General features: G+C 37.7%; 6 protein-coding genes and 2 non-coding genes across 11 annotated transcripts; 4 read left to right on the plus strand and 4 right to left on the minus strand.

Annotated features, from left to right (window-relative positions):
- Positions 1-367: 367 nt before the first annotated feature.
- F41E6.5 (FMN hydroxy acid dehydrogenase domain-containing protein) lies at positions 368-2,069 on the plus strand. Of its 2 annotated transcripts, NM_001129469.3 has the most exons (6): positions 368-622; positions 798-1,059; positions 1,107-1,393; positions 1,444-1,576; positions 1,627-1,785; positions 1,834-2,029. In NM_001129469.3, exons 1-6 carry the CDS (start codon positions 483-485, stop codon positions 1,966-1,968), a joined length of 1,116 nt encoding a protein of 371 aa, NP_001122941.1. In that variant the 5' UTR covers positions 368-482; the 3' UTR covers positions 1,969-2,029. The 2 variants fall into 2 exon arrangements, with proteins under 2 accessions (NP_001122941.1, NP_001359850.1); NM_001373065.3 differs by having other exon boundaries at positions 413-622; positions 1,444-1,785; positions 1,834-2,069.
- Positions 1,976-3,029, minus strand: vps-60 (Charged multivesicular body protein 5). The gene is made up of 3 exons (NM_072818.7): positions 2,817-3,029; positions 2,451-2,721; positions 1,976-2,329 (listed from the first exon to the last, which is right to left on the minus strand). The coding sequence occupies exons 1-3, from the start codon at positions 3,011-3,013 to the stop codon at positions 2,144-2,146; spliced, it is 654 nt and encodes a 217-aa protein (NP_505219.1). The 5' UTR covers positions 3,014-3,029; the 3' UTR covers positions 1,976-2,143.
- Positions 3,030-4,687: 1,658 nt separating this feature from the next.
- Positions 4,688-12,731, plus strand: smk-1 (Serine/threonine-protein phosphatase 4 regulatory subunit 3-like central domain-containing protein; the record flags this gene model as incomplete). Of its 3 annotated transcripts, NM_001028738.8 has the most annotated exons (10): positions 4,688-4,773; positions 5,001-5,426; positions 5,474-5,630; positions 5,707-5,762; positions 8,270-8,574; positions 9,067-9,640; positions 9,687-9,947; positions 9,993-10,901; positions 10,951-11,091; positions 11,623-12,731. In NM_001028738.8, the coding sequence occupies exons 1-10, from the start codon at positions 4,690-4,692 to the stop codon at positions 11,965-11,967; spliced, it is 3,258 nt and encodes a 1,085-aa protein (NP_001023909.2). In that variant the 5' UTR covers positions 4,688-4,689. The 3 variants fall into 3 exon arrangements, 2 of the variants coding, with proteins under 2 accessions (NP_001023909.2, NP_001023910.2); NR_138495.1 differs by having other exon boundaries at positions 4,690-4,773; positions 9,067-9,947; positions 11,623-11,967; NM_001028739.6 differs by lacking the exons at positions 4,688-4,773; positions 5,001-5,426; positions 5,474-5,630; positions 5,707-5,762 and adding an exon at positions 7,912-8,024 and having other exon boundaries at positions 11,623-11,967.
- fip-4 (Fungus-Induced Protein) lies at positions 7,805-8,156 on the minus strand (the record flags this gene model as incomplete). The annotated part of the gene is made up of 2 exons (NM_072820.3): positions 7,805-7,996; positions 8,061-8,156. 2 exons carry the CDS (start codon positions 8,154-8,156, stop codon positions 7,805-7,807), a joined length of 288 nt encoding a protein of 95 aa, NP_505221.1.
- On the plus strand, positions 12,511-12,644 carry F41E6.18. The gene has a single exon (NR_102045.1). It is a non-coding gene; the product is annotated as a small nucleolar RNA F41E6.18 (small nucleolar RNA).
- Positions 12,732-14,785: 2,054 nt separating the features above from the next.
- Positions 14,786-14,806, minus strand: 21ur-11079. The gene has a single exon (NR_069094.1).
- A 1,113-nt stretch (positions 14,807-15,919) lies between these two features.
- Positions 15,920-16,758, plus strand: grd-5 (Ground-like domain-containing protein). Its single transcript, NM_072822.6, has 2 exons — positions 15,920-16,016; positions 16,332-16,758. The coding sequence occupies exons 1-2, from the start codon at positions 15,938-15,940 to the stop codon at positions 16,559-16,561; spliced, it is 309 nt and encodes a 102-aa protein (NP_505223.1). The 5' UTR covers positions 15,920-15,937; the 3' UTR covers positions 16,562-16,758.
- Positions 16,759-16,812: 54 nt separating this feature from the next.
- On the minus strand, positions 16,813-18,201 carry idpc-2 (Intrinsically Disordered Protein, class C). Its single transcript, NM_072823.5, has 3 exons — positions 18,159-18,201; positions 17,983-18,019; positions 16,813-17,799 (listed from the first exon to the last, which is right to left on the minus strand). Exons 1-3 carry the CDS (start codon positions 18,182-18,184, stop codon positions 16,912-16,914), a joined length of 951 nt encoding a protein of 316 aa, NP_505224.1. The 5' UTR covers positions 18,185-18,201; the 3' UTR covers positions 16,813-16,911.
- Between the last annotated feature and the right edge of the window lie 730 nt (positions 18,202-18,931).

Genomic DNA, 18,931 nt, shown 5'->3' on the forward strand with positions numbered 1-18,931 from the left:
TGTTAAGTGTCTATGTTTGCTTGTCTTTTAATGAAGTGGGTAGAACTGACTTTTAATGAAACAAATTGTTTTTGCAAGAAAATTAAAAGTTCAAAGAGGCTGGTTAGTCTCTTACTTTTCAAAAGTGGACTTTTTGACACATTGTGCCATATGGATTTGTTGAAATGATAAGAAGTATGTTACAAAAACTGTTTTTAGTGGAACAATTTGAGAATTAAAATGTTTTTAATGGTAATAGTCGAATTGCATGAAAACCTTTTTTTCAAAGTTTTCAACCAATCCCACGTGGCTTCATTATAAGATCACTGAAACCAATGTTGTTATCTTTATGAAGTTGCGTATGTCCTTCTCGGTCTGTTCTCTTTTCAATACAACAACAATCTCTGATTGATAAGAACCTACCTATCTGTTCTCTGTTGTCCATATAAACTCGTATAAAATCACGTTTTTTATACTTTTTAATTCAAACTCTCTACTGTAAAATGACTCCGCCGGCTTTATTAACTCTCGATGATTATCGAAAATTTTCCGAAAAAAATCTAGTCAAATTGGCACGAGACTACTATGAGAGTGGAGCTGAACAAGAGGAATCTCTGAGAAGAAATATTTCAGCATTCAATAAGTAAGTGATTTTCTGATTAAATTATCGGCGATCTTATAGGGGAATTATGAACTTAATTTAACAGCTTTTAATCAAATATTTGAGAGCTTTCAGTAATCAAGCTTTCTTGAAACGACTACACAAGCACTACAAAAATTCGAATTACTGTATTTATCAATCCGTATGTAATTTTCAGTCTACTAATCCGCCCAAGATGTCTTCGTTCTGTTGAGAACATCGATACATCAATCGATTGGTTAAACGGAAAGAAATCTGTATTTCCAGTTGGAATTGCTCCGACGGCTTTCCAGAAAATGGCAACACTGGATGGAGAATTGAGCACTGTACGCGGAGCAGCTGCAAGTAATTCAATAATGATTTGTAGTTCGTGGTCTACAACTTCAGTTGAGGATATTGGAAAAGAAGCGAAAATTGTTGGAGCGACTATTTGGTTTCAGGTTTTTCAATGTTTGATTTGAATTGCAGATTTATCAAGAATTTTCAGCTCTACGTATATAAAGATCGAGCCATCACTGAATCTTTGATTCATCGTGCAGAAGCTGCTGGAGTCGAAGCTCTTGTTCTCACAGTTGATACTCCTGTTTTGGGACGACGTCTAAAGGATACCTACAATAAGTTTTCGCTCCCAAAACATCTCAAATTCGCGAATTTCGAGTCGAATACGCAGGCTGAGATGCCAAAGGGACATGTTGGCGAATCTGGATTCATGCAATACGTCAGCTCTCAAATCGATCCATCACTTGATTGGAATACTTTGAAATGGATCAGAACGTGAGGAAGGATCTTTGTTGATTTTTAAATAAATTTAACCTAATTTCTAGCAAAACTAATCTGCCAGTTATAGTAAAAGGTGTTATGAGAGGAGATGATGCTCTCTTAGCACTTGAAGCAGGAGTTGATGGAATAATTGTTTCGAATCATGGTGGACGTCAGATGGATTGTACAGTGGCTACAGTATTTATTACCTGTGATAAAATGCAAATTTCATATGATTTGTTCTTCAGATTGAATCTCTACCAGAAGTTCTCCGAGCAGTTGACAATCGAATTCCTGTTTGGATGGATGGTGGCGTACGAAATGGACGAGATATTCTGAAAGCTGTGGCTCTCGGAGCACGAGGTGTTTTCGTGGGACGTCCTGTCCTCTGGGGACTTGCCACATCGGTATTTTCTTTCTTCCCAGTAAGCGTCCAATAATCTGTGTCTATTAAGGGTTCCGCTGGTGTGTCAGCTGTTCTTGGACTACTTCAGTCTGAATTCTACCACGCGCTGCAACTTTCGGGATTCAGATCAATTAAAGAGCTCCAAAATGACAAGCATGCTATCGTACATTGTTCCAAGTTGTGAACCTTCTCAATATCACAAGCATTTATGTATAATTATAATGTACAGAAAAATATTCAACCGGATTTTGAAGTTTTTAAAGTTAAATTGCCATATAAACATTTCTTAGAGACGTAATTGGATGTCAATGGTGCGAATTTAGTGAGCGATTGATTAAATTTACACGGAGGAAAGGGTGTTATGCTGGTAATTTCGGCAGTCCAAACTCGTCAACTTCTAGGCCTTCAGCAACTCGTGTCTTGGGTTTGTCGCTTGGGACTGTAGGTGCAGCGAGAGCCTCATCCAAGTAATTTGTATCCGACTCTCCGATATCCAACTCATCTCCGAGCATCGCCAATTCCGCTTCCAAATCAGCTTCGTCAATCTGAAATATTATCGTTATTCCAGTCATCGTGTAATGAAAAATTTTCAGAAAATTGTTAACTTGTTATTTACAACTAGCTACGCTGAATACAGTTTTCACAGAAATATGAATTATAACTCACATCAGGAGTATCGTACTGCCTGCTCATTGCTTCTTGAATTTCATTGTTCATATCCAACATATCTTCCATTTGGTCTTGAAGATCTTCGATTTGATCAATGTTCATTTTCTTGTATTCCTTTTGCATTGTCTTCAATCCATCCTTCATTGCAGCAACGGTAACTTGGTTATCTTTCATGCCTTGGATAGCGAAATTGCTCTGATCCATGTTGAAGGCTTGTTGATCCAATTGACCTTTCTGGTTCTCGTACATTCGTTTTTGTTTCAGTACGCTGAAAAGAAATTTTGTATGGAATAAATGGGAAAGCCCTCTGCCTTTCACCCGGTAAATACCTCAGAAAAAGTGAGAAAAAAAAAATTAACTCACCGCAATGCTTTTTGCTTGATCAAGTTCTTGCTTGGACCTTCACGCATTTTTGACATTTGATCACGAAGTTTCATAAGATCCTGATCGAGCTTCTGAATTTTCTTATCAATGCTATCACTTCTTGATTCGACATTTGAAATTGCATTGTTGAGATCTGGTGGTGGAACTTTCTTTCCTGTTCCAAAAATCCGATTCATTCTGGAAAAAAGTAATAATGAATGAAAAATTGCAAGGAAGAGAGTTAAACGATAAGGTTAAATAAGCAATATGAGAGGCGGAGAAAAACATTTTTTTATTGCGAAATATATTTTTGAAGAAAATGATTTTCTCTGATGGAAATAATTAAACTGGAAGGATTTTTTTAAACGTAGAGCCAGCCATATATTTATTTTTAAGTAAATTAACGGTGGAATTTTAAAAAGACTCTCAAAGCCGAAGAAACATAAAAACTCGAAGGAATAAAATTAAACCAATGACTCATTGAAATGTGTGTCTGCGTCTCGTTTATTTCTTCCCTGACGTCACAATCGCTTCGAGACTCAGGGGGCAGTGCTGTTCGGTGCGTCGCGGTTCGCGCGCGTCTCCCGTTTTTCGCTTTTTTTTTCTCTTTTTTCTCTCCTCTCTCTCACCCATTTTTTTATCAAATGGCGAGCCTCTTCCCTTCTATTCGCAGTGAAGTGACGTAATCGATTTTGGGCTGCCTGCCAATTTGTTTTCAAAACCCCATACAGCCGTTCCTTTTTTAAATGTTTATTTTTTCGGCTCATTGCGTTTAAATATCATAAGCAAAATCCAACTAAATTGTACCAACTGGTGATTTTTCCCATCTAAAATGGCGTACGCGCGCGAAATTGTAAAATAATTGGGATTAATAGTTTCTTAGTGTTTATAGATTGAATGTTCAGTAAAATACATGTTAACCAAGCATAAAATAAATTTTTGTTCAAGTTTTTCATATCAGCTCATACGAGGAAAATCTGTAAATCTGGCAGACATGCCGGTGGAGTTTTTGTTTGTTGTATTCCACAGTTGCAGTGAAGAATGAGGATTTAATTATTTAATTTGCGAATAAAAAATCTGTGAGAAATATAAATCATAAAGTTAAAGCGCTTTTTTGAAAATTAGACGCCGTCCACTTTTAGTATTCCACCAGAAATTAGACTAGCGGGCCCTATGGGGCCCGCTAGTAGAGGTGGGGTTGGGGCAAGTCCGCTAGCTGGCGCGGTAGTATTCCACCAGAAATTAGAAATATTCCTCAACTCGAGAGGATCATGAATAAAAAGCAGAACTGCGTGAAAATCGTGATTTTTTTGCAGGACCAATTTTTAAAGCATAATTGCTTAAACTTGGAAAGACTGTTCGCATGTTTTGAACTATAAATAAATATTCATTTTAAATTTGATTAAAATTCCCTACTTTCTACACATGAAAATCCTAAAATATACGCCAAATAGTTATTCCCACGCCGACCAACGTTCAATTCTAAAAAAAAAATCGAGCGCACATACGCACCTTCCGACCAAATCTATTTATTTTTAAAAAATGAGATGAGTTAGCAACTGACGATCAAGCGTCTACTCTCTATCTCTCACTTCCTGCGCCTCTCTGTACTTCGATCGACATTCATTTTTCTGCCTTTTTCGGTGACCTTGAACCAAGTGTTATGACGAACTGAAGTTGATAATGGGGTCACATTTCATACTTTCTTCGCGGGTCTATGAAAATGTTACGCGTGTTGTGATTAGTATCAGAATTTTATTTTTTTTAATAATTCAGGATAACTCCTCTTTAATTTTTATGCTCAGACATCACTCTTCCGATTTGGAATTGTAGTTACATTTTCGGAATTTATTAATTATCTCTAATTTAAGGAATGTCGGACACAAAAGAGGTATCTGATGATCCGATGGAGCTTGGAACGAGTTCAACAGTTATCGCTAAGGAGGAAAATGACAAGGTGAGGAAAGGTTGTTATTGTTGACTCTGCACGTTTAGTTTTCTAACTCACAATTTCTCGACCACCTTGTTTGTACGGATATTTTCCGTAGTCTGACAGAGTGCGAGAGAGTTCGAGAGTAAGAAGATTTCATTATGAATTGGTGAGGTCATAAAGACGATTTCGCCGAGAAATCCCCGATATCCTCACAGGAATTAGCTAAATATATCAAAGTTTTTTATTTTCAGGAAAGCCTGAAAAGAATGGAAGTAGACGATGAGAAAGAACCTGAAGAAGAAATCGTTGAGAAAACTGAAGAGAAACAGGAAGAAGAAGACGTGACAGTAAAGCTAGAAGATGAAACAGAAACTGAGGTGGAAAGTGTGGATGGTGGTCAAGAAGAAAAAGAAGTTGTTGATGAAAAACAGGTGGATGCAGAGCGAGTAAATACCAAAACAGAAGAGTTATCACCGAAAAAAGAAGTTAAAGCGGAGGAAGATCCTGAAACTGAAACAAAGAAGAAGGATCCTTCTGAGCAAACGAATGGTCAGGTCAAAAAGAAAAGTGATAAGCAGAGTCCAAAAAAGAAAGAGAAATCTGAGGGAAAAGAAAATAGTCCCGGCTCAAAGCTCACCAACAGAGATCATATTCTTGACCATCTTGATATAAAACGAGTAAGTAAAATGAAAAATTGAATTAAAAAGATATAATATGGTTTCAGGACGCAACCAACCGTGTGAAGCTTTACGTTCTCTGCGATCAACGAATCTGGGAGGACCGAGGTACTGGTCATGTCGTCACTCATCAGTTATCAGCTGAAGATGGAGCTCCGTCGAATGCTGGAAATACAATGGTCCTCGTCCGACTTGAGGGGCAAAGTGAGTTTATTCGAGAAAAAAACGACTAAAATTGAACAACCGAAAATGATCAATTGCAATGTTTTTTGTTTTCTAGATAAAAACATGCTCGAGTCACGGATTCAGATGGACACAGTCTACCAAAAACAACAGGTGAGAATTTCAATATTAAATGACTCTAAACGTAGGTGGTGGTGAGGTAATACATACACAGTGGTGCTCACAATTTTATAGCTTTCTTTTTATAACCTTCTTGAACAGATATGAAAATTCCAATGGTGTGATTGTGCAGCAATTTTTTGAACTGATATACAATTTTTTAAAAATTAACGAACGTCCTAACTAATCTAATTTCTTGCATCATTTTTCAAGAGAAAAGTTAAAAATATTTAGTTTAGATTTTATGTTTCGAAAATAGATTTTCATGATTAATCATTTGAAAAAACCCATAATAATCGTGAGCCGACTTTTAAATTTCTTTTAAAACTAAAATTGAGCTCAATCAACCCCCCTCTTTTAAAAATTTAATGTTTTTCGAAATTATTTGTGTCCAGTTTCCAGTTAATAGTTTTGCTTGTTTCCTAGAATTTTCTTTGCTCTTCTCCGTCTCTTTTCTGTTGTTCCGACCCGTAAAGTGACACAATATGGTCAGTCTGTGCTATTCCTTTCTTCGTTCCTAATACATTTCTCCCCTTGCATTTTTCTCGTTCCCGAGAGTTTCGTAAGAGATTTATTTCGCTTTTAAAATATTTTTTAATATTCAGGAAGAACGATCTACTTATTTTGTTGCTAAGCTATGATAGTATAGTCGGTCGCCGCTACAAAAATTTTAAATTTAGTTTCTTCTCTTTACATTTTTTAGTTGCTCATTTACACAGTAAAGTTTTGCTAGAGGATTGCCTATAGCTAATGATCGTCGACTATCTATGAAATGAACGAAAATATTATTTTCTAAACATAAGCCGAACAGAATTCCCACACGGATTATTAATTTGTTGTGATTGAAATAGAGAAAAAAACGTTCAGCGCTTTGTTGTGAGCTTTAAAAATTGCTTGAGTAGTGTATCATTTCTATACTTTTTTCCCATTTTCGATGGGCTTCTCAATTGAAATGATTGTTATGAGATATCGACGAGCGGTGTGTGAGTCTTGTGGCAAAGAAATAGCAGAAGCGCATGTGACGCCGCGCTAGCACGCAGAAAGATATGCCGAAAAAAGCGACGAATATTGGGCAGCAACACCAGTGGCTTGAGTCACAGTAGAAGAAACGCGTCTGTTATGGAGTGTGTTTTAGAAAGAGCGTACGTAAATAGGAGCGTGTTCACATGCCTTCATCCTCTATCCGTCCTGGGGTGCCTACCATCCATGAGAAGCGACAAAGAGAGGGCAGCCCTTCCGAATAGAAAACGGAGAAGAGGCAATGTCATCGTGGTCGTCGTCTTCGTTTTTCGGATGCTGTCCGTCCGGGCTTCTTACTGCAGAAGCAGTAGCAGCAGACATATTCGTTCTCTTCAAGTGATCCGCCCATGTTTTCTTCGTATCTGAACACTTTGAATTGTACTACTCTTCCTTGTTTTGTTGTTCGAAGAAGAAAATAGAGCTTACACAATCTCAAAATACTCTTACTTGCTTTTAAAGAAAATCTAGAAGTTCACAATTGGAACGGTGCTTTTTCAATGTAAAAAAAGAAGAGATTTTATGATTCATCGAGGTGTTGTTCGTCGTGTTTACAATTCACACTTGCATCATTTCATTTCCATTCGTCACTCTGATTTGTTCAGTAGAACATCTTTCGTACAGTTCTTACAATCAAAAATACCGTTTTGCATTCATTTGTTCATTTTTATCCTGATGAGATTTTCCCACTAGAAACATTGTCTTTAGCACGAAATTGATTTTGATGAAAAAGGTTTTGTTGCATGTGAGCATTTTTGTGTGCGCAGTGTCGACGACTCCAGACGACTTGCCACCTCCTTTCGATGTCTTATCTGGTTGTTCTCTTCTCCTTTTACCCAAGCCCGCCACCAGCATTGCAGTTTCGTCGTTTTCCTCCTTCTATTCTTTCCATTTTGCTGCCCTCCCGGCATCTCTATCTCACGTGTTTTTGAACACGACGCGTCTCCTCGCACCCATTCAACAAACTCACTTTCACTTTTGTCTCTTCTCCTCCATCTTCATGCATTTTATCCTTTGCTTCAACCACAATTGACAAAGTTTAACTTGTTTTTTATCGACAGTGTCTGAAATATGTCGGAACCTTCTTCCTCAACCTGCTCTTCTCCGTCAACATCGTCATTTTTCGATTTTCCAACATCTTCATCAACATCCTCACCGACTACAAGTGAGAACAATGGCGGTTCTCGTCCTGTCTTCTCATATGGCAATTTCTGTCATATTAACATGTTCGAAAATAATGTTAGTGATTCCAGTTTCAAAAAATTTACAGAGCACCTTGTGCGATAAGAAAAGAGTGAAATGTATATTAAAATGTAAATAAACGTCATAGCAGCAAACAAAAAATGAGCGGTTAGTGTAGGGAGGGTGCATTGTGGTGTAACCTTGATTGCTCTATGAGTGAGAGAGAGGTTAGTGCGACTACATACAACCCGTGATCAACTCATCCAATCAATTTGCAATTTTTATATATTGTTTTTTTTTAGGAAACTCTAATTGTTTGGTCCGAAACCGATGTGATGGATTTGGCATTATCATTCCAAGAAAAGTCGGGATGCGAAGAATTATGGCAAAAAATCTGCGAAGTACAAGGGAGAGATCCTGGAGATCCTGATGCCACTTTCGATGACGGAGACGACAGTGATGTTGGAGAAATGCCATCATCTGCTAGTCGCCTACAACTTCCGCCAATTGAAATTGGGAGGCTGGGTGAGCTTGATGCGCTTCTTCATATGCATCTTACGACAAACAGTGCCAGGGAAAAAATGACTCTTGCTATAGAAAACGATAAGTAAGTTTTTTAATTGATAAATAGTAATTTTCAAAGATATTCTCTCACTTGTGGGAATTTTGCTTTATAATATTTCAATTGAGCGATTTATAACAAAAAACCGTTTTTCCTCTATCGCAGAAAAAGAAAATACGGTAGTTTAGGTTTGAGAAATGTTTGTAAAATATTGAATAGATCCGACAATGCGGCCGGATTATTTTTTCTTCATAAAAAATATACCTTTCGAATCATTCTGATAATTTTGATTGGATCAAATTTATTTTATTTTGGCCTACATATGTTTAATACTTGGTAAAAATTTATTCACGGAAAAGAATAGTTGAGAAATGTTCGGGAATGTAAATTTCAGACTTAATCCTGCCCAATTTTCGGTGTTTTTTCCAACATTTTAAATACTCTTTCTCATTATAAGGAATCATAAAATCATAATAAAGCAACATTCCCACATTTGACAGCCAGCTTCAAAAATACACTCAAACTTTTTATTTACAGTGTCGTTACAAAACTTTGTGAAGTTTTCCGGATGTGCGAAGATATTGAACATACAGAAGGACTACGAACTTTTTATTCAATCGTGAAGAACCTGTTCATGCTCAACCGAAACACTGTTATCGAAATGCTTCTCGACGATAATAATATCAAAGACGTAATAGGGATGTTTGAGTTCGATCCGGCTTACAAACATCCAAGGAAGCACCGTGATTTTGTCTATAAAAAGGCCAAATTTCGCGAGGTTTTGAACATTTCATGTGACGAACTTCGCGACAAGATTCATCGGCTCTACCGTGCTCAATACATTCAGGATGCGTGTCTTCCCAGTTTGGGACTTTTCGAAGAAAATCTTCTCTCCACACTTAGTAGTCATGTATTTTTCTGCCGTGTCGACATTGTAACGCTACTTCAAAAAGACAAAAAAGCAATGTCTGAGCTTTTTGGGCAACTGATCAGTGAAGAAACAGATGTTATTCGTCGGCGAGATCTGGCACTTTTCCTAAAAGAGATGATTAGCCTAAGTACCAGCATCCCATCAAACGGACCAGCCGCGACAAAGGAAACCTTTTTCAAAGTAGTGTGATAGTGATTTTCGACTTATCTATAATGTAAATTTGTAGTTACAGCTCCAGAACATGTTCAACTCTGAGATTTTGGATTCGCTGGAGCCTTGTTTCAAATCACCTGATCATGAAACAAGAGCAGTAATGGTGGATGTACTTCGAACAATGGTCGATGCGAATGCTCAAATGATCCGTGACTTTCTGCTCAAGCAATCCAAAACGAAAGACAAAAATGAGGATGTGCTGCTGAATATGATGATCAGACATTTGTTAACTGATATTGATGTTCATTTGACGTCTGGATCAGAGATTGTTTTGGTATGTTGAAACAAAAAATTTTAAAAATAAATTCGGGAATTTCAGATTATGAAAACTCTGCTAGATCCCGAAAATATGACAACAGTGAAATCAGAAAGAAGCGATTTCTTGCAGCTATTCTACAATCGTTGCTACGAAAGTCTTCTAAAGCCAATTCTTGAGAATGTCAGCGGAGGAAATATCAAAAAGGATGATTACATGATTGCCAATCGTCAATCGGTTATTCTTCGACTTTTAACATTCTGCGTAGAACATCACTCATTTTCAATGCGACAACGATGTGTATCAAATGATTTGATGAATAAGGTTCTTGTATTGCTCAAGTCGAAGCATTCATTCCTTGTCTTGTCTGCACTGAAGCTTCTTCAACGTGTGGTTACTGTCAAAGATGATAAATACATTCGGTACATTGTGAAGGAGAAGGTTCTGGACCCAGTCATGGAATGTTTCCGTAAAAATGGCAACCGCTATAACATTATCAACTCTTCTGTCTTGCATTTGTTCGAGTTTGTGAGAAGCGAAGATGTTCGTCCACTCATAAAATATGTTGTCGAAAATCATATGGAAGTCGTTGATTCTGTAAACTATGTAAAAACATTCAAAGAGATCAAGATTCGATACGACCAACATCGTGATCGTGAAGAAACGATGAGCGTTCGTTCTGAGGACAACTCATTGGCAAGTCCACGAAGTTTCCGCAAGGATCGTAATGAAGATCAATGGTTTGATGAGGATGAAGACCTGGAAGTTGGAACAATGCTTGAATCAATCGAAAAGGACTCAGTCGCAGTGTCTCCCAAAAAAGAAGAGGCTGGACAGAGGAAGACTGGTATGGAGCCCATGTTTCCATCATTACTGAAGCGCAAAAATGCATTTGATGACGACGAAGCTCCAGTATTCGGTGGAGGATCTGCTGCTGTTATTAATAATACCGAAAAGAAAATTGTTATAAAGGTAGGTGTGAAGATGATGATCAGGGAACAATCTCATTAAAGCCTTTCAGGTTAACAGCGATCGTTCTCCGTCTCGTACACCGTCTCCTGCATCGTCGCCCCGAGCAAGTTCCTCACCAGGACCATCCAGAGACGATGAAGTAACTTCATCTCAAAACAACAAAGAAAGCAGTCCGACTCCTACGGTCAAGGTATGGATTTAAATTAATTTAATTACCGAAAAATTAGAAAACCGAACAATGAAAATTTCCGTTTCTTCGGAAAAGCGCTGGTGCCAATATCATTTTGAAACTTTTCATAAAAATTTATTGACAGTCAAAAGTGGAAAAAGGAGAATTAATAATAAGCAAAAGCTCAATAAATCAAAAAAAAAAGTAAAAAGTAAAAAATGAAAAAAGGTTATAGTCACTGTCACATGTTGAAATCCCTTCACTGTTTCAATATTAAAATTGGAAAAATAAGCAGATCAAAAAATTCGAAGGAAATTTTTCAATCAATGGCTTCCAAAAAAAAGTGGTAAAAGCAGAGATTTTATCAACTTTATAAACTTTTTGAATTTTTTTCTATGATATTTGGCCATATTGGTACCCTAGACGTGTTTTAAGGCGACTTTCCCTCTAGAATCACTTCATCTTCAAGATACAAATTTATCTCAAACTAATAATGTCTCTTTTGGGGGTATTAATCAGAATTTATTTTATATTAAACAAAGAATATTTCAGTCGCTGGTCGATTACGACGAATCGGATGATTCTGATGATGATCCACCATCTCCTGACGCAGTTCCCTCATCTTCAACTGGAAGTCCTGAAAAAGAAGGAGACTCCGCTGATGGAAAGAAAGGAGATTCGCCAGAATATAACGATGTATCGTCAACTAGCAACGAAGAGAAGTTCGACTCACGAAACGGAGCGCCAGTCACTAATGAAAACGGAGGAGTAGAAGCTGCGGCACCAACAGTTGAAATCAGCCGTAAACGCACTAGTGACGGTATTGATCCTGATGCAAAGAGAATTCGAACTGAAGAGACTGCACCAGCGGCAACTGCCACAGTTTCGCAGGCCTAAATAATGTTCTTTCTTTCCCGTCTACCTCTATCTCAACTTTATCATTTTAATATTAGGTGCCTTCCATTGGCTTTCCTTCTTTTGTCTTGTTTTTCCTCCATTTTCGGAGTTCTCGTGTGCATTTTCGAGCTTTAAATCTGCTCAATTTGCTTCTATCTTCATTAATTCAATTCATTCCACTTCGGGTAAAATTCAAAGTCCCCTATTCTCCCTTTTCATCTTTCGACAAATCTTTTTAAGTTAACTCATCGCAACTGTATCATACATTTCTTTTCCATTTTCCACAAAGCTACCTTGGATATTACTATGTTTATCAACCGGTCGCTGTACTCTCCACCAACGACTGTAATTATCTCATTCCCCCACCCCCTTCCCAAAAAACTGAGCTTTTCCGTAATCCAAGTTGAGTTTTGTACTCGAGTCTTCTCCCGGCGATCACCGACTGACTGACGAGCTGGACTCGATCACTATTGCTCTCCACTCATTATTATCTCCATCTTTCGATTATTTCTTCCAAGCAATCTCCTCAACCAATACGTTTTGTTTTCTTGCGTTTGTAACTTATCAGTGTTGATAAATAATATTGTAAAATATTAGTGTACACACTGATTTCCCCCCTTTATTATTCATCTCCATCCATCTATTCCATGTTCTCCTTTTCCTCGTGTTGTGTTCTTTCTTTCCCTGTTACCCACCCTTCTTTTATCACCTTCTTATAGTCACATTTCCACCCTTTTTTTGAGTATAAAATGTGAGTATCTTAATTTTCTTCGTTTATACCGTTTTTTCGTTGCAACTGACATTTTACACACGAAGAACACGTACGTGTTCCATACAGACAGACCAGAAGTTCAAAGCACACTGGAACGCCTGGGACGATCAGGGGGAAGCAAATCACATTGTTAGGAGGAAACAGAAGCTACAAATTAGCAGATCTTTTTGATGAGAAGTCGAGTTCCCTCCTTATAGTTTATTGGTTGAGACTTGTGTCCTTCAGAATTTAACGGGCGTCACAGAATTGAATGAGTGTAAACCCTAATTCGTGATAGAAAAAAGAGGGAAGAAGCCGAGGAGAAAAACTTGCCAAGCAGAGAGAAAAAGAACTGTGTGAAGTAAACCGAAATGAAAGCTAATAAAAGTATAAAACATTATCTCAATACTCTTAAAAAGTTACACTTCATTTGTTTCTTTGTTTCTTAGACGCGTTTACCTCAAAATGTGTGTCTGGATCTATTCAATGTTCGTTTGTTGCTTATAAATATTACAAAAATGTGATTTTTGCCGAAAGGATACGGTAACGGGTCTCGACACGACAAAAATGTTTTAATTGGAAAGAGCGTGCCCCTTTAATAAGTAAATTAGTTTCCACTTGGAATATCTCGCAAAAACCAAGTTAGATACTACAGTACTCTTGAAGGCGCACTCTACGAAAATGTGTCGTGTCGAGACCGGATCTCGTATTTTTAGGTAAAATCGCAAATTTCAGATTTGCATAATTCAACTTTTTCAATAAATTAGTTTTTATTTAGCAAATATGTAATCTAGTGAATTTTAGTAATTATGTTTCAGCAATGAATTCACTAACATATTCGAATTGAAACAAATACGAATTTAACTGTATTTTAAATTGCAATATATTGCAGTTTCGTGTTCCTAGAAACTGTTTCCACATGCAATCTGATAGATTGTAGATAACCACAAAGACTTAATAGTTCGAAAATGTCGTGAATTATCTTCTAAAAATCCTTGAAATCAATATTTGTCAGTGACATACTAATAGGAAAGATACGGTATCTATTTTCAGAATACGTTATCATTTTTAAAAAATTAAAAAAGCAATTATGATTCACTTTGCTTGCAATTCATATATTTAAGTCTATGAGGATTTCTGATTTGGTTTATATACCTTATTTCTTTTAGCAGGTTTTTTCGAAGACCTCCAAGACAGAACAATTATTTTTCAGACTTTTATGTTGTAGTTTCAGTCTGCTAGTTCTATTTTACAAGTTCTTGAATGTGTAGTTAATTTTTACCTAAATTGTGCTTAACAAATCAATTCTAACATTTTTGTAAGTTTGAAATAATGCTATACAAGTAGAAGAAATACTGTGTGCTATTCGTTGATTTACAGAAGAAATTAATGTTTGCAATGGCAAATCATATTTGTTAAACTTTAAAGATACTTGTCAACATTTATAGAAACAGAAAACGGTTTTGAAGTATCAAACTAGGTAGGCGCATCTTCAGACGATAGTCTGCCTATGTGTGAGACAGGAAGGCGGATGCATTTGTGCCTAACGCCTAACTGTTACTAGTCCCACTATATTGTATGCGAGCGCAAAGCTCTCCAAAACGTTGTACTTTTGAAAATTCTCCGTATACTTTTTAGCAAAAATTTCCAAAATAGAATTATGTTAAATTCGTTTTTGGTTGGTGTTTCAAACTTATTATAAGTTACATCCTAGAAAGCAAATTCAAATCAACTTTTCCACTGACAGTACTTTATCTTTTGCAACTTTGAATAAACGACTCACTTGAACTTTCTCAAAAATTGAAACTTCTCAAAGCTAATAGAAACTACTAGGGGCTTACCCTTCTTTAGATGTTCCCTTTCTCTCCCGCTAATTGATTCGGGCACACTTTTTTTGGATGGTAAATCAACATGCTTCGTTCCCGATCAGTTTCTCATTGTCTCCTTCTCTTTTCTAAAAGAGTGTATCCCATCCCATAAGCTTCTCATTCCGATCCCCCCACATCAAACAGGTACTTTTAATCCTCTCGCCATTATCAAATCAACCTTTTTGCTGCCAACCTCCAAATCTCATTGATCCAGAAACCATTCGAGACTTCTAAAGAAACGGCAATATATGTCGATAAAGAAACAGAAGCCGTTCAATTTGCCAGTCAAGCGGAAGAACCGAACAACTCAACCCTCCCACCCCATATGGCTCCGCCCTCTTTCTACTCCTTAGCTTCATCGCCTACATCGGCACTTAGTACGTGTCTCCACCACTCTCTCAGACTGTCCGATTCCAGTTTATCTTTCTCTCGGAGGCTTCTGCTTCTTTTCTTTCTTCATTTTTCCTTAGCCTTCTTAGCCATCTTCGGCAGTTTTCGAAAACAATCGTGAGGCACCGAAAGAGAGATAATTGTTGCTGTAATCCTACTGCATTTCAATCACATTTAAATTCGTTCACTTTTCATTTTTAGACTTTTTACTTTACTTTTTCCTTGTGTTCTTCTCTTACCCGGATCGTAAAGCTATAATTTCAGGAATATCATGTTTAAATTTGCATACATGCAGAAATACTTTTTCTGAAATTTCATTAAACAAGCTTACGGAACGTAGATAATGTTCAACCCAATCATACACACAATTGGAAACGAGCAAAAATCAAAAATCTGAATGTTTTTTAAAAATGATTCCTGAAATGTTTTGAAAAAAAAAATTTGACATCCAATTTTCAACATAAAAGTCTTTCAAGAAGGTACGCAAGCCTGCCTGCCTGCACGCCTTCAAGGCAACCTACGACTGACTTGTGCCTTCTGTACTAGAATACGTTAATTTATTTTCATCTTCCAAAGTTAATTTCTAAAAAAAAAACTAAAAAAATCTGTGGTAAATTTGTAACTGCCCTACCTACCAAGACTTCATTATGTAGCAGTATAAAGTTTAATACTCTTAAAATTTTCTAAATTAAGGTTTCGAAGCTTGTTTTTTGAGAGTTTATGTCTTCTGTTCATTTTTCTTCTCAAACTTCTAACCTTGAGCCTTTTACCTATCGACGCCGTCAATCTCGAACCTCAGAATTGCACCGCTGCAACCAGTGTCTATAAAAGATAACAATCTTGTATGTTGACTGTAACTGACTGTCAACATTGAATACCATAACCAATACCTATCTTACTTTAACATCTTTCCATATATAAAGCACCTCGCATTGTCAACCTCCTTGCAGACTCCTCAGAAATGCGTTCACTCATCGTGCTCGCCGCTTTGGCTGTTACTGTCTGCTTTGCACAGGACAATTGCTACATCAATGACAGCGGTAAGCTTTTGGGTGTGAGAACAATTCTATTGCATCTCGTTTTTGAAAGAGAGAGAGAAGAGAAGAAAAACGTCGAATTACAATTAGCTTGCTATCACATCCAATCTCATTAGGAAATGAGAATCAGGCGCTAGCTAGCGATCAAATAGAAAGGAAAATATAAAATTTTTATCCGAAGATGACGCGAAATGAATTGATCGATGTAGTAAGAAAATGTTCACAAAATAATCAGGCTATATAGAGAAAATATAGAAAAATGATACGGGCTTGCAAAATTAAATATAATTTTGGTTACATAAAAAATAAAGTTTTCAGGTTTCACTTGCTGTAACAAGGAGCTCGAGTCAGCCATGAAAGGAGCCATGGGAGGAGATGACTTGCTCGGATCAGCCGATTCCATTCAAAAGGGAGCCGAAGGATCTCTCGGAGGAAAATTCGAGACTGTCGTCGCTCTCGATGACTTTGCCTACAAATCTCATTTCAAGGAGGGAAAATCTTGCAAGATCGAGAAGAACGGACAATACGCTCTTGCATGGCAGCCATAAGCAGTTGGCTTATATCCTTTCGTTTTCTTTACTGGTTCCAGCGACTTTCATTTTCTGTACATTTCTCATTTTGAAATTCCCCAACTGATGACGATCCCCAACTCCCCCATTCCTTGCTTATCTCATATTGCTTTTCAGTTATTTTTCAAGTTCCACACGGCACATTTTTTGTATAAATGAAAATTTTCATTGAAAATATTCGTTTTGCATTCTTCAAGTTTGGAGTGATATTTGACAGATTTCGATTAGTTAATTTAGGAAATTGTTTATTTCAATGAATTAACAAATACTTAAAATTACAATTAACTAGCAATATGGCAAATGTACAGATATTGAGACACTAAAAATCCTTAAGCAGTCTTCTTCTTCTCTTCAGTGGCAGCTGCGGCGGCGGCGGCGGCCTTCTTTCCCTTGTTGGATCCCAAAAGGTACATGGCTCTTCTGAATGGAGATGGGGCATAAGCTGGAGCATAAGATGGAGCATATGCTGGAGCGTATCCCTGAGCGTATGCTGGAGCGTATCCTTGAGCATATCCTGGAGCAGCAGCGACTGGAGATCTAAGCACATATGAGTATGGGTTGTAAGCTGGAGCATATCCTGGAGTTCCTTGGTATCCGTATGGGTTGTAAGCTGGGCATGGTGGTTGAGCACAGGCTGGAGCTGGAGCATAGACTGGCATTGGTCTTGGAGCTGGTTGAGCGTAGACTGGAGTGGCAGCTGGAGCTGGGCATGGTGGGACAGCGCAGTATGTTGGTTGGTAGACTGGAGTTGGGACTGGAACTGGGACTGGAACACGGATTGGGACTGGAACTTGAACTGGGACTGGTACTGGAACATGTTGGATCACTGGTTGAGGGGCAACTGGAGCTGGGCATGGTGGAGCGGCACAGGCATATGGCTCATAGACTGGAGTCGGTGGTGGGCATGGTGGGGCAGCGCATGCATATGGCTCGTAAACTGGAGCTGGAGCTGGGACTGGAGCAACTGGCTCAGGAATGTATGGAAGTGGGCATGGTGGAGTAGCACATGGATATGGATTGTATGCTGGAGCTGGTGCTGGTGGAGCAACTGGCATCGGCTCAACAACAATGCATGGAGGATTGGCGCATGGGTATGGGTTGTAAGCTGGAGCTGGTGCAGGCATTGGTGGGGGTGGAAGTGGAGCATATTGAGGTGGACACGGAGGAGTAGCACACACTGGCATGGGCTCTGGACATGGTGGAGTAGCACAGTTTAGCTGTAATTCGAAAGTGTAAGTCAAGATTATTAACACTATTTTGCACAGATTGTCTGAAGTAATAATATTCTGTTAGATGTAGAATCGGAATTTCTATTAATTTCGAAAATATGTTAGTACTATGTTTCTTGAGCTCTTTTTTGTAAAATGTTGCGGAGGATCATGAAAAAAGATGGAACTTACAGATAAGACTTGAGCTTGCGAAGCCGATGCGATGACCCTGCAAAATTATTTGGTTTTTTATTTGTTTTTCCAGTGTTCAATGATCTGGAAATCGTATAGACTAGTATAATAGTAGTACGAAAATGACCAGTGGTCAAGTCAATTTTAGATATTAGTCAATGATATGGTTGACTCACAGAAGTAGTCCGATGGCTGAATGCATGATTGGCTGAATAAAGGAAAGAAAAGGAGAAAAGACGAAGAAGCCGATGAATTAGTGCCACCGTTCGGCTGCTTTTATACCATTTTCATCGAATTGGCACCTTTCTTTCCGTATCGCAACTTTTTGCAATCATTAGGCCGGTGAGCAAACAAATACACTGACGTTTCATGCAGAATGGGGAAAAGTGGGAGGGAAGGCATGGTTGACAGGTTCATCGACGACCGGATTACCTTTTTATTCATATATGAATCCATTTTGACAGTTCTAGAACTTTGTTAAACTTTTAACATTCATCGGAAAGAAGATGATTTGATTTAGTTAAGCGACGTTTTTGTGAAAAGTTCGAAAGTGCGGATTTCCGGAAGTAATTGAAATTGAAGACTCGGTACACATGTTCTCACATGTTTGTATTTTAGTGTTTGTTGTTTACACAAAGTTTGATCTTAGAAAAAATCTTGATTTGGAGAACTTGGAAAACAAAAAGAAACAAGACGCGTCGATATGATCGTCATTGGGATCCATCGATGTTTGCAAGATTTATTGAAATAATAAAATCATCTTCAACACAAACAGGACCACCAAAAAACCTCTTGTACATTTTGTAAAACTACTAAAAGTATGATAGAATAAGCCGTCAATCGAAAAATTCTAAAATAATTTTTGAGTAATATTTCTGTAGGTTATAAAACTTCCTCGAATTGAAGTGTTATATAAATATTTGTACCTAAAAATTTTGACACAGCGGTT

This window comes from Caenorhabditis elegans, chromosome V, assembly GCF_000002985.6.
Source record: "Caenorhabditis elegans chromosome V".
In the NCBI taxonomy this organism is placed as follows: Eukaryota; Metazoa; Nematoda; class Chromadorea; order Rhabditida; family Rhabditidae; genus Caenorhabditis; species Caenorhabditis elegans.

Coding starts and splice junctions, on each gene's coding strand:
- F41E6.5 (NM_001129469.3), top strand. CDS start 483: ATGACTCCGCCGGCTTTATTAACTCTCGATGATTATCGAAAATTTTCC. Junction 623..797: donor AATATTTCAGCATTCAATAA/GTAAGTGATTTT, acceptor TGTAATTTTCAG/TCTACTAATCCGCCCAAGAT. Junction 1,786..1,833: donor TCTGGGGACTTGCCACATCG/GTATTTTCTTTC, acceptor GTGTCTATTAAG/GGTTCCGCTGGTGTGTCAGC.
- vps-60 (NM_072818.7), bottom strand. CDS start 3,013: ATGAATCGGATTTTTGGAACAGGAAAGAAAGTTCCACCACCAGATCTC. Junction 2,722..2,816: donor ATCAAGCAAAAAGCATTGCG/GTGAGTTAATTT, acceptor ATTTCTTTTCAG/CGTACTGAAACAAAAACGAA. Junction 2,330..2,450: donor GGCAGTACGATACTCCTGAT/GTGAGTTATAAT, acceptor ATAATATTTCAG/ATTGACGAAGCTGATTTGGA.
- grd-5 (NM_072822.6), top strand. CDS start 15,938: ATGCGTTCACTCATCGTGCTCGCCGCTTTGGCTGTTACTGTCTGCTTT. Junction 16,017..16,331: donor TTGCTACATCAATGACAGCG/GTAAGCTTTTGG, acceptor TAAAGTTTTCAG/GTTTCACTTGCTGTAACAAG.
- idpc-2 (NM_072823.5), bottom strand. CDS start 18,184: ATGCATTCAGCCATCGGACTACTTCT. Junction 18,020..18,158: donor TCAGCCATCGGACTACTTCT/GTGAGTCAACCA, acceptor ATAATTTTGCAG/GGTCATCGCATCGGCTTCGC. Junction 17,800..17,982: donor CGCAAGCTCAAGTCTTATCT/GTAAGTTCCATC, acceptor TTCGAATTACAG/CTAAACTGTGCTACTCCACC.